The sequence below is a fragment of the Rhincodon typus genome, chromosome 10 (assembly GCF_021869965.1).
Source record: "Rhincodon typus isolate 14 chromosome 10, sRhiTyp1.1, whole genome shotgun sequence".
NCBI lineage: Eukaryota > Metazoa > Chordata > Chondrichthyes > Orectolobiformes > Rhincodontidae > Rhincodon > Rhincodon typus.
The window spans coordinates 35,463,242-35,478,188 of record NC_063341.1 but is presented as its reverse complement, the minus strand read 5'-3'; the positions used below and the strand labels follow the sequence as shown (position 1 = coordinate 35,478,188).

Sequence of the window (14,947 nt, the reverse complement as noted above, 5' to 3'; positions counted from 1 at the left end):
TATAGGGTTGTGAATCTTTGGAATTCTCTACTCAAGAGGGTTTTGGATGCTCCACTGTTGACTATATTTAAGACTGAATTGTGCTGTAATCTATCAAGGAATCAAGGGATCTGGGGTGCAGGCAGAAAAGTGGAGTTGAAGCCAAAGATCAGCCATGATCATACTGAATAGTGGAGCAAGTTTAATGGGGTGTATGATTTATTCTTGCTCATACCTCTTGTGATCAGTGTGGTATAATGTGCCTGCATGATTTTAACTTTACTTCCTATAGTGTTTTACATGAAATAATTGAAAAGCCAAAGTAAAAGTGTCTGAATTAATCTTTTTTGTGCTTACATGTGTTACAGAGCCAAAAGATGATATGGTGTACCAATTTATAACTCCTTGGATTGGTAAGTATTTCCAGCATCGTTACAGTTTTTATTGTGATTAACCATGGGATGTGAGTGTTGTGCAAAATTCATACAGCCCATCCTTATTTGCCTGGAGAACATGGTGGTGAGCCATCTTTTGGAATCATTGCAGTCATTGTAATCTAGGTGCACTCACTGTGCAATTAGCAAGGGTGTTCCAGGTTGTTGACCTATTGATAGTGAGGGAACAGCAACATAGTTTCAAGTCAGGATGCCGTGTGACTTGGAGGGGAGTTTGCAGGTGCTGTTACAAATATATGAACAAGGAGCAAGAGCAGGGGCAACTTGACCCATCAAGCCTGCTCTGCCATTCAATAAGATCATTGCTGATCTGACTTTAACCTCAACGCTACACTCCTTCATAACCCCAATAATCTTTAATCCCTTGATAATCATGAGCCTCCATACCACTGCCTTAAAAATATTTTAAAATTCTGCATCCACTGCATCTTGAGGAAGGAAATTCTGTAGACCCACAAAACTTTGAGAATGGAAGCTCACTTCTCAGAGCTGCAGGCCCAGTAGGAGTTTCAGTGGTCCCAGCAATGTCACAGGTAGAAGTGGCTGCTGTTGTCAGTACAGGATGAAGAAGAGGGAACCTTCATTGTTAAGGTGGCACTGAAAGCCAGACAATGTTATTTTAAATTTACTGCACCAGGGCCAGATTGACCAGCCCCATTGACAAGAGAAGTGAACCTTCCAATGCAGTGTTGGAGCTATTAGGATGGCCATTTCTGCTGGGGAGTCCTCTTTGGATTGTGGATCAGTCATTAGAATCATAGAAACCCTACAGCGTGGAAGCAGGTCATTCGGCCCATCGAGTCCACACCAACCCTCCGAACAGTATCCCACCCCAACCCCCACCCCCCACCGCTGCATTTTCCATGGCTAATCCACCTAGCCTGCACATCCCTGGACAGTCAGCATTTCTTAGCCTTTCACCAGTAAAAAAAATTGTCTTAGATCCAAAGAAAGTGACTGTATATTTTCTCGTACTAACTCTTATCTGTCATAGCTTTATCTATTCACTTGGTCTGTCTTGTAACTTCATGCTTCCTTGTTAAGGAATGTTTGCTCTCTCAATAACACAACTTGATCTTTTTCATTTATGCCTGAGTTAAGTTTAATCTCATCATTTTCATGTCAAAAGTAACACCTATGATGGTACAGCATTTCCTTAATTGTTCTGACTCATGGTGAAATGGGAGTGGTACTTGAGAAACAGTGTTGTTCCCACAAGAATTGAATGGTTGTATGGAAAACTGCTTATACGTAATTAAAAATCGTTTGGATAAGGAAAGGCAGAAATCATAAAGCACTGTGGCCTCGATTTAGTTGGAAAACCTAGAATTGCTTATTCCTTCCATTATAAAACGACTAATACTTCATCTGATTAAGTCAGACTAAAGGGCTAAACACAATTTCTTTCCTCTATAGCCACATGAGCCAACTCAGTTCTAGCTACATATTTGATTTTTGGAAATGTTGTCTCTTTGGGATAAAATTGAGGAGACACACTTCCTGATCAACAGAAGTTTATATTTCTTAATTCATCCAAGTGTCAGCATGCGGTACTTGAATGTTAATGATCACTGCTCATGGCTTACAGTTCCCCAGCAACCACCGTCTTCCTCAGGTAGCTACTCCTGTTTCAATTAAAAAAAACATGAGTAGGATTTGAACCTGGAGGATATTTCATCAATGCCAAGTCTTATTCTTTCATCCAAAGTCTGTTCACCTCCTTTTTGAATATGAGTTACTAGAAATCATTTGGGAGGAACAGTCCTGAATTATTCCCATCCCTAGCACAAATGCTGAGACCAAATGTAATGCTCAACAATTGCCCAGCTACAATCAACTAAATCAGCACAGAAAAACAAACAATTAGACTTGGGACTTTTTTGCATTTGTAGGTTGGTACTATGCTTTAATCATTATTTTTTGGGAGGAGGAAGATTTCTAAACACAATGTACACTAAATGTTCAAGGTTTTAAATTAGTGGAGCATGTGCCAAAGGAATGGCATGAATATGTTCTAAGAAAATTATATGCTTTTGTCAGTCAAGCCTGACTATTGTGTTGTAGTTATTCATGAGTGTTTCCTGCCTTGAAAACTTCACCCAAGTGTAATTCTAGCTAGCAATTATTTGTCATAATAGTCACCATCATTTCTAAGTAAATCCTGTTCCCATCTGGCCTCGTTGCAGTTGGTATAATACAACCAAATTATTATTCTTTCTGTGCTTAATCTAAGGACACTGAAGCCAATTGTAGTGCTTGATCACCAACCCGACTGAAAATCAACAATTTCCATAGAGACCAACAACTGAGCCACACCGACTGCATTCAATTCATAAATAGCACATTTGCGCATTTAGTCACTGGAAAAATATAGGACAAGGAGCTGGTGATTTCAATTAAAAATTGAATTCAATTAAAAACCTCACTTTAAGTTACCCCATTTTAAATTGTTTCAACTTAACATCATGTCTTTAATAGGGCCGGTATTTGCCGTTCGTGTTGTAGATTCGCGTTAATATTGTTTCGAGTGACAGAATCATGTTTGGTGCCATTGTGGCATGGCCCCCCTAGCTGGCTAGTCCTGAAGAAGGGTAATACCCAAAATGTTGACTGTTCCTGTCCTCCAGATGCTGCCTGGCTTGCTGTGTTCTTCCAGCCTCCTGTTTGTCTACCTTGGATTTCAGCATCTGCAGTCTTTTTTGTCTCTGACCAGTCCTCCTGCTGCTTTCTAACTGTCCTCTTGGTGGCTCCCTTCTGTTTTCTGACCTTCCTTTACCTCCCACAGGCTCACTCTCCTAATTATCCCTCCAGTTTGCTAACCTCATGCTCACCAACACTCCTGCTGGCCTGTCTTCCCAGCTATTGATCCTGCTGCATTTTACCCTCCTGTTACAAGATGATCAGAGGATTAGATAGGGTGGACAGTGGGAGCCTTTTTCCTCGGATGGTGATGGCTAGCACGAGGGGACATAGCTTTAAATTGAGGGGTGATAGATATAGGACAGATGTCAGAGGTAGGTTCTTTACTCAGAGAGTAGTAAGGGCGTGGAATGCCCTGCCTGCAAAAATAGTAGACTCGCCCACTTTAAGGGCATTTAAATGGTCATTGGATAAACATATGGATGATAATGGAATAGTTTAGGTTAGATGGGCTTCAGATTGGTTTCACAGGTCGGCGCAACATCGAGGGCCGAAGGGCCTGTACTGCGCTGTAATGTTCTATGTTCTATGTTCTATGTTCACTACCTCTCTCTCTTGCAGTTCCCCTCCATTACTCTGCAACTCAAAGTTGCTCTCACTCTGTAATTTGCCATCTGTCTCTTGCCACTCGTGTCTTGAGCCCTCATTCACAGCACCTTTCGGGAACACAACTGCAACACTAATGAGGAATAATTGTATGCAGTTTGACATTTATTGATATTAAGAAGTGATATCTTTGATTCCCAGGTGATGGCTTACTGGTGAGTGCTGGACAGAAATGGTTCCGCCACAGACGACTGTTAACACCTGGGTTTCACTATGATGTTTTGAAGCCATACGTAAGACTGGTTGCGGATTCCACCAAGATCATGCTGGTATGTTCTTTTCAAAAATCTTTAGCTCATTATTATTTCATTGTTCTGTTCTGGGTTTTCTTTTTAAAAAGTACCTTAGTTGTTTTATGGTTCAATTTTCCAGTAAGCAGTTATTAATTTCTGCTGGCAGGAAAGAGATCATTTCAGTGCAGCAAGTATACTCATTTATTGCACTTAGAACATATTTAACATATATTGATTACATCCTGGATAATCAGAGTCTACCTGTTGATTTGTGTTTTTTTTTCAGCTAACTAAGATAGACAGTTAACAATTACGACTGCATGACCATGCCATGCATGGACCAGCCAATCACCACATTCTTCCCATACTGTATACATTGATGTTCCCTTTCTTTATTTGGTTACTTGCCTGTTAGTCCAAATAAGTATCAGATGAGAAGTTTCAACTTTTAGTAATCCCTTTTGCTTGCTGTATTGAACAGTAATAGTACCTGAAAAAATGAATGTTGCTGTTGAAAAAAGAACAAGGGACATTAATTTTTTGAAATATAAATTGAAAGTAAACCTCACCATCCCCATCATCGCTCATAACTCTTGAACCACTTGAAAAACAACTGAGCCCACTCCAGCTTTACAAGTGAAAATAAGCAATGCTTAAGGCCAAATTGGATAATCCCTGAAAATGGGTGCATTGATCAGTACGTACAATGAGCTCATGTATATAATACAGGTTACATAGCAACTTTGTGCTGCCTACTTGATTGAATAACTGCTGCATGCATGTTTTTCAATAGCTGAGTACACCAGCAGTGGGCATATAATAGTAACATCCTGCTGCACTTGAAGCAACCTGCAGTTATGAAAGGGAAGGTCCTTTGAAGCAGGTCATGTAGTAAGCAAATCTTTCATGTGAAACATTGAGAAATGATACAACATAGGAGAAAGCCGGCTCCAAGGTTTACATAAACTGCACATTGAGGACTTGGTAGAAACTATGGAAAATAGGAGAGGTTCCCGTATCTACATAGTGCCCACCCACAAGGGACCACATTGAGCAGCATGGTGGCTCAATGGTTATCACTGCTGCCTCACAGCTCCAGGAACCCAGGTTCAGTTCCAGCCTTGGGCAATAGTCTGTGTGGAGTTTGCACGTTCTCCCCATGTCCCACATCGGTTTCCTCCCACAGTCCAAAGATGTTCAGATGAGGTGGATAGGCCGATTGTGCCCAGGGATGTGTAAGTTAGGTGGATTAGCCATACTGCAGGACAGAGAATAAATCAGGAAATAATCAAGTCATGAAAAAATGGCATTGTTAAAACAAGAATGATAGGTGATTTTAATCTTCATGTAGATTGGGAAATTCACTTGGCAGAGGTAGCCTGAGAAAGAATTTATAGTGCATTTTTTTAAAAACAACATGTTGTGGATCCATCCAGTGATCAGGCTATTTTGGGTCTGGAAAGTTTAACAAGGAAGGTTTAATTGATTATCTTAGATTAATGTTTCCACACTTTATGGATTCTAAATGCAGTCGGAGCTGATAGCATGGAGAGCTAGGTGTCAGACACTCACGATCTGTTTGTCATACCATAAGAAGTTTAATGATATCGTACAAGTGGTCAAGTTCAGTGAAGACACCTACCAACTGCAACACTGGCCTTAACCATTGCTCAAATTATCAGCATCCTGTCTCTCGACTGCCAACAGTTACAATGCATTTATATGCTTTGTCACACCTCAAATACTTAGCATTTTTACAGGCCTCACACCCACATCTGTCAGCTTGCATACACTCCCAGTTATACAACCATATCAGCCACATCAGCAAAATAGATTGCACAGTCTTCACTGACAGGTTTGATGTACTTACAGGGCAAGGTGAATCAGACCCAACGTCAGCAGAAGTAAACTGGAAGGGGCTGGCATACTTATATGTCTTACCTCTAATGGACCATTAGTGGCGTGTCCATTGTTGAGACCATGGACTGCAACAGGACTGAAATTATCAAAATGTCTTTGTAGCTAATCCTCCCTGTCAACCCACTTCCTCCTCATCCCACACTTCATTCTGACTTCCAAGCTGCTGATATTGTGTGTTTGTGTGTGTGTGTCTTTCCTTTCCTTTCCTCTCCATCACCAGCTCCAGCCACAATGTTATCCTTTTGCCTTTTCCTGTTAGATACAAAGTACATTCTGAGCAAGGAGCAGAAGAACAGCAAGAAGACGGTGCATCCTCATTTGCACTATCAATTTGATTACACACTCAGCCACCCGTTCAAATACTGACACAATTTATTTCAAGAATAGTAGAGGTGACATGTGCACGTGACTAGACACTGAACAGGGAGCCAGGATAACATAACTACGGGTTTTATTACAGAGGACGTAGATGGGGACTTCAAAGGGGAAGGCTGTATAAGAATGCTGATGTTAAAATAACTTCACAGAGGCTGGTATCCATCACCAAATCCCCCTCTGTGTGCATGTGCTTAGTACTTGACACTGGTCCGGCTTCCTCAGCTCTCAGAGTGAACAGAAGCTCTGAAACTCCTGTTTATGTCTGTCAGCCAGGGTTTCCTGATTGGACCAGATTAAGAGCCCCAAACAGGGAATTCATATTCCATGGCTGACCTCATTATTATCACTATATCCTTCCCCCTCTAAGTCCGGGACATAGCCCAGTTCTGGGGTTTTTTTGCAGCGTGTCAGGTTTCTCCAACTCAGCCTTGGATACAGGCGGCATGTATCGGACCATAGCCAACCTCTTGCACCTGGAGCATCTCGGAAGAAATTCATCCTCTTCTTCAGGTTGCAGCATCCACCATGTTCATCTCAGGCTCCAAGCTTTCTTTGACACCAGATGGAGGGGGAGAACTCACACGTCCCTACACTTTCCAGATGTTCAGAGGGGCAAGGATGTTTTGCTCCTGTCCCATTTGCGAGTTTGTAGCATTCATGTGGTCCACGTGTTTGTTCAGGACTGCCCCCATATCTTTTAATACAATCAACGAATGTTGCTGCATCACACATCACAATCCCTGAGTCTCTGTTTGCAGCAGTTGTATGTTAGTTTCCAAGAAATATGACCGGATGTGAGCTTGTCATAGCTTAAACTGCAGACATACAACTAATGTCTTTGATTATTTTGTTATTGGGTTTTCATGTATTGCTTTTTGCTTGCTTTCAACATCACTGCTGGAGCTCACCAGCATGAAACTTTACCCAATTCACTTCAGCATAAAGCATTTAAGTGTTCCTACCCCTAATAATCCTGACTTCTCACTCAGTTCTGGAAATGTAAGGCTGCATTTAATAAGAGACTGGAGAAAGAGAAAGTAGACAAAAAAGGCAAATAAAAGAAGTAATGCATTTTATTTTTTTCAATTGATCAATATTCCCTTTAATGTTTACTACGGGTTTCTTAAACGAGTTGAAAATGAATTTCTTTGTCTGTACAGGATAAATGGGAACAACTTTGCACAAAAGAAAACCATACACTGGAGATCCACCACCACATCAGCCTAATGACATTAGACAGTATTCTGAAATGTGCCTTCAGTTACCGTGGCAACTGCCAGATTGAAAGGTTAGCATTTGAAAAGTGTTACAAAATAGTTTGTAGTGCAGCTTTTTTCATAATGAATTAGAATAAACACATTACGTGCATATATTGTCCTTCACATAATATTATATGTTATTTGTAACAAATTTGATTAAATGCTCCCTCTAATGACAGCCCTGCTTTAATAGGCAAGAGGCAATTATCTTAAAACTTTTAAACATTGTGAGTTGCCATGATTTAAACATAGACCAATATAAATTAATAATTAGTTTATAAACCTCATTAGTGCTGCATTTCCTGCACTGCTGAAGGTAGGTGCAGATAATGCAGTGGCCCCTGTTTATTAGTTTGTTTGTCTGTAAACAACACATCTCCAAAACCAGTGGACAGATTTCAATTAAATTTGGCACACAAATAGTATATAAGTAAAGGAAGAATTGGTTAACTTGGTGAAGATATACATACATCTGGATCTTAGAACCTTTTAAAAGATTCATTAACAGTTTTAGAATGTTGGGTGTTGTTTCATTTAAAATGCTGTTGATTATTTTAGTATGTTAGAATGTATGTTAGAACTATGTATGTTAGAACTGCGTACAGTTCTGGTCGCCACATTACCAAAAGGATGTGGATGCTTTGGAGAGGGTGCAGAGGAGGCTCACCAGGATGTTGCCTGGTATGGAGGGCGCTAGCTGCGAAGAGAGGTTGAGTAGATTAGGATTATTTACATTAGAAAGACGGAGGTTGAGAGGGGACCTGATTGAGGTCTACAAATATAGACAGGGTAGATAGCTAGAAGCTTTTTCCCAGAGTGGGGGACTCAATTACTAGGGGTCACGATTTCAAGGTGAGAGGGAAAAAGTTTAAGGGAGATATGCGTGGAAAGTTCTTTACGCAGAGGGTGGTGGGTGCCTGGAACGCGTTGCCAGTGGAGGTGGTAGAGGCGGGCACGATAGTGTCATTTAAGATGTATCTAGATAGATACATGAATGGGCAGGGAGCAGAGGGATACAGATCCTTGGAAAATAGGCGACAGGTTTAGATAGATGATCTGGATCGGTGCAGGCTTGGAGGGCTGAAGGGCCTGTTCCTGTGCTGTAATTTTCTTTGTTCTTTGTTCTTTGTTAGGGATTGACTGAGCAGCTGTGGTGGAATTTGGCACTATAGTCAATATGTTCAGAATTTTAGAGCAGATTGTTGGGATGCTTTTCATAGGGATGGAAGCTTTTAATACAAAAGATTTATTTTCTTACCAGCTTTGTAGTTACAGAGCACCACTAGCCAGGGAAAAGCTTCAAGGAAGAACTGTATAATTTAAAAAGATTGAGTTAATACTGCTTGACACAGGAATGGACTCCACTGAGTTCTCACTTCCTTTGTGTAATCTGTGTTGGTTAAAGGTCTTTGTGAAAACTATAATACTGCTCTGTTTAGGTGCAGCAATGCTTATTGACTGACCAAGGTCCTGTGTGCCAAGGAGATCCGAAAAATCATCTAACTCAAGATTGAATCACATCAATTTTCAGCTGTTCCAAGTGACTGCTGAAGATGTTCATCTGACAATTTGCATTGATTTGGGAAGATTCTGCCCTTTCTCATAATTCTCTCATTTATATAACTTCAATTCAACCAGATATTTAGGACTGGGTATTGTCCACTGAGGCCCAATTCAGCTCCATAGTATGTATTCCAAAAGGTGGGATTTTCCACCCAGAGGTTCAGGATGGGATAGAACTGGGTAGACTGAACCTGTAGGCAGCGGCTAGGTAGCCACAAGTGTTTCAAAGGTGGGTGGGGAAGGGGGGTTGTTGCTGCTTGGAGTCGTCTCTTGGTTCTATGGGACTTCATCTAAGCTGTCATAGATGTTGTGAAGCCCTGAAACCCTCACCACTTGCATCCTGTCATCTGCCACCCACCCTCTGCAGCTCATCACACCCTTTTGAATGCTTAACAATGCCCCTACTCACCACACACCCATGACCCCAATACCATCCATACTAACCCATGCCACCCACCGCTGACCTTATAGCCCCTTATACTCTGCATGCCACCTCCATAGCCAATGACCTTGTCTCCACCATAGACAAATATCATGTGGAAAAGAGGGAAAAACAAAATGCTAACAACCTAATACAACTCTCCTAACCACAGGGCTTAGTGAAAAAAAATCATTCATCAAATCCCTTGAAAGCTTTTAAATCTCCTCACGTTGTTAACCTCTCATTAAACAGACAAATGTCTTTTCAGTCACTGCCATCACAGCTAATCCTCATTGTCTCTTTAAGCAATTGGTAAAATATTGAACTCAGAAACTTTTTATGAGATAATTGTAGCTTTGAAGCTCCATCAGATATTTGTAATGAAGTAGTAAATCTTGAGAAAATGTCAACAGAGAGCACAATTAAAACTGTACAATCAGATGCTAATTTTTTTTTTCAATGACGGCCAATCAAAGCAGTCCAGCAGAAGGAGTTTACTAAAACTTTCATTGTCAACTGGAGCCCAATTGTTTTATGCTTAAAACAGGGCATTTAAAATAAAAACTCATCATAACAATTGCATTCACATTATCAGTCCTCCAGGAATAATCAAATCCACTCCATTCACTTGTGTCTTTCTAAGTGCAGGTTAAAGTCCAGGAACCAGCCAAAATGAAGATTTGCTGCGACTCAGCACTGAGTTCAAATTGCCCTACTGTGTTCAGACTGCACTTCTGTGGGAATCATGCATCATGCACTTTCCCCTGTCCACAAAAAATTAAATCTGCCAGAAATGGAGCAGTGGGGGCACAGGGCAACTCTGGCATCTGGGGTGCTCTTGCTATTTTTAAGTGTTACTTTTAAAGTAGGGGGTGGATTTTGGAGAGGGTTTACCTAGGTATACAAAGCAAAATGATATGGCAGCATTGCAAAGTAACTATTTAGTTGACGATAGCCAGGGTTGGGAGAGAGAGTATAAATTTTAAAAAATGCAGCAAATAAGATCAAAAAAAGAAAAAAGCTAATAAACGTGCAAAATTAATGGCACATTACATTCAGAACAAAATAAATGAATTAATGACACAAAAACAGGTTAATGGTTACGATCACTTGGCCATTGTCTAAAAATCGCAACAAGGAGATCAAAGCTGGGAGCAAAATTTTCAGGGGGATGTGTGATTTTTCAAAAGGACAGGCGGGAAGGAACGGGTGATGGAGATCATTTTGCTAGTATGAGATGGAATATGTAAAAATGTAGAAATGAAAGATATAGAATCCATATTGGTGGAGATCAAAAACAATAAGGAGAAGACACTATTGGGAGTGATCTATACACCCTCTAACAGTAGCTATACTGCAGGACAGAGGATAAATCAGGAAATAATCAAGTCATGAAAAGTGGCATTTTTAAAACACGAATGATAGGTGATTTTAATCTTGGTGTAGATTGGGAAATTCACTTGGCAGAGGTAGCCTGAGAAAGAATTTATAGTGCATTTTTTTAAAAACAACATGTTGTGGATCCATCCAGTGATCAGGCTATTTTGGATCTGGAAAGTTTAACGAGGAAGGTTTAATTGATTATCTTGGATTAATGGTTCCTCTAGGGAAGAATGATTATAGCAAGGTGTGATTTAATGTTTGAGAGCGAGAAGGTTGGGTCAGTAAACAACAGGTGTGAAATTTATATAAGGGTAATTATAAAGGAATGAGGGCAGAATGGCTGGAGTTAACTGGGAAAGGCGTCTATCAGAAAAAGTAATTGACGAACAACGGCAGACATTTTAAAAAGTAGTTCATGGCTCACAACAGAGATAAATTCTACTCAGGAAGAATGATTATGGGTGGGGGATAAACTAATCATGTCCAAATAAGAGGTAACACAGTGTGGAGCTGGAGGAACACAGCAGGCCAGACAGCATCAGAGAAGCAGGAAAGTTGACGTCTCAGGTCCAAAACCAAGATGTCAACTTTCCAGCTCTTCTGATGCTGCCTGGCCGGTAACACAGTGTGGAGCTGGAGGAACACAGCAGGCCAGACAGCATCAGAGAAGCAGGAAAGTTGACGTCTCAGGTCCAAAACCAAGATGTCAACTTTCCAGCTCTTCTGATGCTGCCTGGCCTGCTGTGTTCCTCCAGCTCCACACTGTGTTGTCTCTGACTCCAGCGTCTGCAATTCTTACTATCTCCATGTCGAAGGAAGTTCGGGATAGTGTCAAATTGAGACAGAAACATACATTATGGGAAAAGATTAGTAGTAAACTAGAACCTTGGGAACAAAAAGTTTAAAAACAACAAGAGACCCAAAGCGGGAGAAAATAAACTTCAAGGGTGAACTAGTAAGTAATATAAAAAAGGACAGTAAGTGCTTCTTTAAATATATTAAAAAGGAAGAGAAAGAACAAAATGAACATAGACTTTTTAAAGAATAAAGCTGAGGAAATAATAATGATAATGATAGTAATGAACCAGGAAATAACAATGAAATTGAATAAGTACCTTGCTTCAGTCTTCACAGTAGAAGATACTAATAGCATTCCAAAAATACTGAATAGTCAAGGAACAAAAGGGGAAAAGAAATAAACACAACTACCATGAGAGAAAAGATTATTAGGGAAACTAATGGAACAAAAGGCCTATGTATTGCCAGGACCTGGTGGGTTGCATCCTAGAATGTTGAAGGAAGTAGCTACAGAATGCGCTGATAATAATCTTCCAAAAGTCATTAGATTGTAGAAGAGGTTGGAAGACTGCCAAAGCTACACCCTGATACAAAGAGGGAGGGACATAGAAACAGTTACCTATAGGCCAGTTAGCTTCAAGTCTGTAATTAAGAAAAGGTTCAGGTCTTAGAACTTAGAATCCCTACAGTGCGAAAGCAGGCCATTTGGCCCAGTGAGTCTGCACCGACCCTCTGAAGAGCATCCCACCTACACCCTATCCCCATAACCATCATAGCCAATCCACACATCCCTGGACACTATGGGCAATTTAGCATGGCCTATCCACCTAACCTGTACTTCTTTGCACTGTGGGAGGAAACCAGAGCACCCAGAGGAAACCCATGTACACACAGGGAGAATGTGCAATCTCCACACAGTCAAACCTGGGTCCCTGGTGCTGTGAGGCACCAGTGCTAATCACTGAGCCACCATGCCACCTCTTTTCTCTCCCCCCACCTCCACACTGTTGCTCCCCCCACCACCAAGTCTATTATAAATGATGTAATAGCAGATGTTAGAGAAGTGCAAGATAAATCAAGAAGAGTCAGAATGGCTTCATGAAGGGCAAATAATGCCTGACAAATTTATTAGAATTCTTTGAGGAGTTAACAAGCAGGATAAAGGGGATCTAGTGGACATAATGTGAATTTTGTGAATTAACTATCCTCGCTGCTAAATTCTAGCCATTTCACCCTCATTCCTTCAAAATTACCCTTATCTAAGTTTTGCACACTTTCTTTCTGACTCAAAGTGATATCTGGATTTTCAAAAGGTATTGTTAATGGGCTGGATATAAGGCAACTTAATAAGGTAAGAGCCCATGGTGTTGGGGACATTATATTAGCATGGATAGAGGATTAGCTAACTAATAGAAGATAAAGCTGGAATAATGAGGGATGAGGCATGTTCAAGATGATAACTATAACTAATGGAGTGCTATAGGGATCAGTGCTGGGCCACAGTTGTTTACAGTTAATATTAACTTGGATGAGGGAAATGAATGTACTATCACTAAGTTTGCAGACGACACAAAAATATTTGGGAAGACAAATAGTAAGGATGACACAAAGAATCTACAGAGGGATGTAGACCATTTAAGTGAATAGGCGCAAAAACTTGGCAGATGGAATATAATGTGGAAATTTGCAAACTTATGAGCTTCCACAGGAAGAATAGAGGAACTGAAAAGTTTTTATATGGAGAAAGACTTCAGAATGCTGCAGCACAGATGGACTTAGTTTTCTTCATACATGAATCACACAAAGCTCATGTACAAGTTCAGCAGTTAATAAAGAGGGCAAATGAAATGGTGACCATTATTTCAAAGGGAATGGAGTATCAAAAGTAGCTAAGTCTTGCTAAAACTATACAAAGGCAACAGTTGGATCACACATGGGATATAGTAAACAATTTTTTATCCCCTATCTAAGGAAACATGTATTGATTGATTGATTGATTTATTGTCATGCATACCAAAGTACAGTGAAAAGCTTTGTTTACAAGCAGTACAGGCAGATCATAGTAAGCAAGGATGCGCAGATCAAAAAGACTTAGACAGAGGCATACAGGTTACATTGCACAGGGCGTAGGCTAGGCAAGATCAATATTAACAAGATCAGTATTATTTGAGGCTAGAGAGTCTATTCATCAGTCTAATAATGGCGAGGAAGAAGCTGTTCCTGAACCTGCTGGTGCATGTGCTAAGTCTGCCTGATGGAAGAGGCTGTAGGAGATCATTACTGGGGTGCAATGGGTCATTGATGATGTTGGCAGTCTTTCTGCGGCATCGAGCTGTGTAAATGAAGTCCATGGATGGAAGGTTGGCTTCTGTGATGGTATCGGCTGTCCATACCATCTTCTGTAGTTTCTTACGGTCCTGGGCAGAGCAGTTGCCATACCGTTGTGCACCCGATCATTATGTTTTCAATAGTACACCTGTAGAAGTTGGTGAGAGTCCTTATGGACATGCCAAATTTCCTGAGCTGCTTAAGAAAGAAGAGGTGTTGTTGTGCCTTCTTGACCATCACATCTCTGTGGGAAGTCCAGGACAGGTTGTCGGTTATAGTCACTCCGAAGAACATGACACTCTCCACCTTCTCAACCTCAGCTCCGTTGATGTAGATGGGGGTGTGTTCACCTTCTTTCTTTCTGAAGTCAATGATTAGTTCTTTAGTTTTGCTGACATTGAGAGAGAGGTTGTTTTCATTGCACCATGTCTCCAAGCCCTCTATTTCCCTTCTGTATTTTGACTCGTTGTTAGATATCCATCCCACTATGGTAGTGTCATAAGCAAACTTGTAGATGGCGTTCATTCAGAATTTGCCAACACAGTCATGGGTGTGCAGGGGGTACAGTAGGGGGCTGGGAACACATCCTTGGGAGGTTCCAGTGTGGAGTGTTATTGTGGAGGAGTTGCAGTTACCTATATTCAGTGAATGCAGTCTGTGGGTCAGAAAGCTGAGGATCCAGTTGTAGAGGGTTGAGCCGAGACCAAGGTAATGGAGTTTCGAGATCAGTCTGGAGGGAATAATGGTGTTGAAGGTGGAGGTGTAGTCAAAGAGCAGGAGTCTGATATGAGTGTCCTTGTTGTCCACATATTCTAGAGATGAGTACAGGGCTAGGGATATGGTGTCCACTGTGGACCTGTTACACAGGTAGGTAAATTGTAAGGGATCGAGGCAGTCTGGGAGACTGGAGTTGATGTGGGCTAT

At 40.9% G+C, this 14,947-nt stretch overlaps 1 protein-coding gene and 1 long non-coding RNA gene across 2 annotated transcripts in view; one reads left to right on the top strand and one right to left on the bottom strand.

Annotated features, from left to right (window-relative positions):
* LOC109914368 (cytochrome P450 4B1-like) overlaps window positions 1-14,947 on the top strand; it is an 84,823-nt gene that overhangs the window by 20,668 nt on the left and 49,208 nt on the right. Inside the window, exons 2-4 of the mRNA XM_020513956.2 lie at window positions 348-392; window positions 3,882-4,009; window positions 7,432-7,559. Coding sequence (XP_020369545.2) covers window positions 362-392; window positions 3,882-4,009; window positions 7,432-7,559 — 287 coding nt within the window. The 5' untranslated portion in view covers window positions 348-361. The remainder of the gene's footprint in view (window positions 1-347; window positions 393-3,881; window positions 4,010-7,431; window positions 7,560-14,947) is intronic.
* LOC125484249 overlaps window positions 4,428-14,947 on the bottom strand; it is a 38,314-nt gene continuing 27,794 nt past the window's right edge. The window contains exons 3-4 of the long non-coding RNA XR_007263091.1: window positions 8,789-8,840; window positions 4,428-4,481 (exon numbers count right to left, since the gene is read on the bottom strand). This is a non-coding gene — a long non-coding RNA (uncharacterized LOC125484249). The remainder of the gene's footprint in view (window positions 4,482-8,788; window positions 8,841-14,947) is intronic.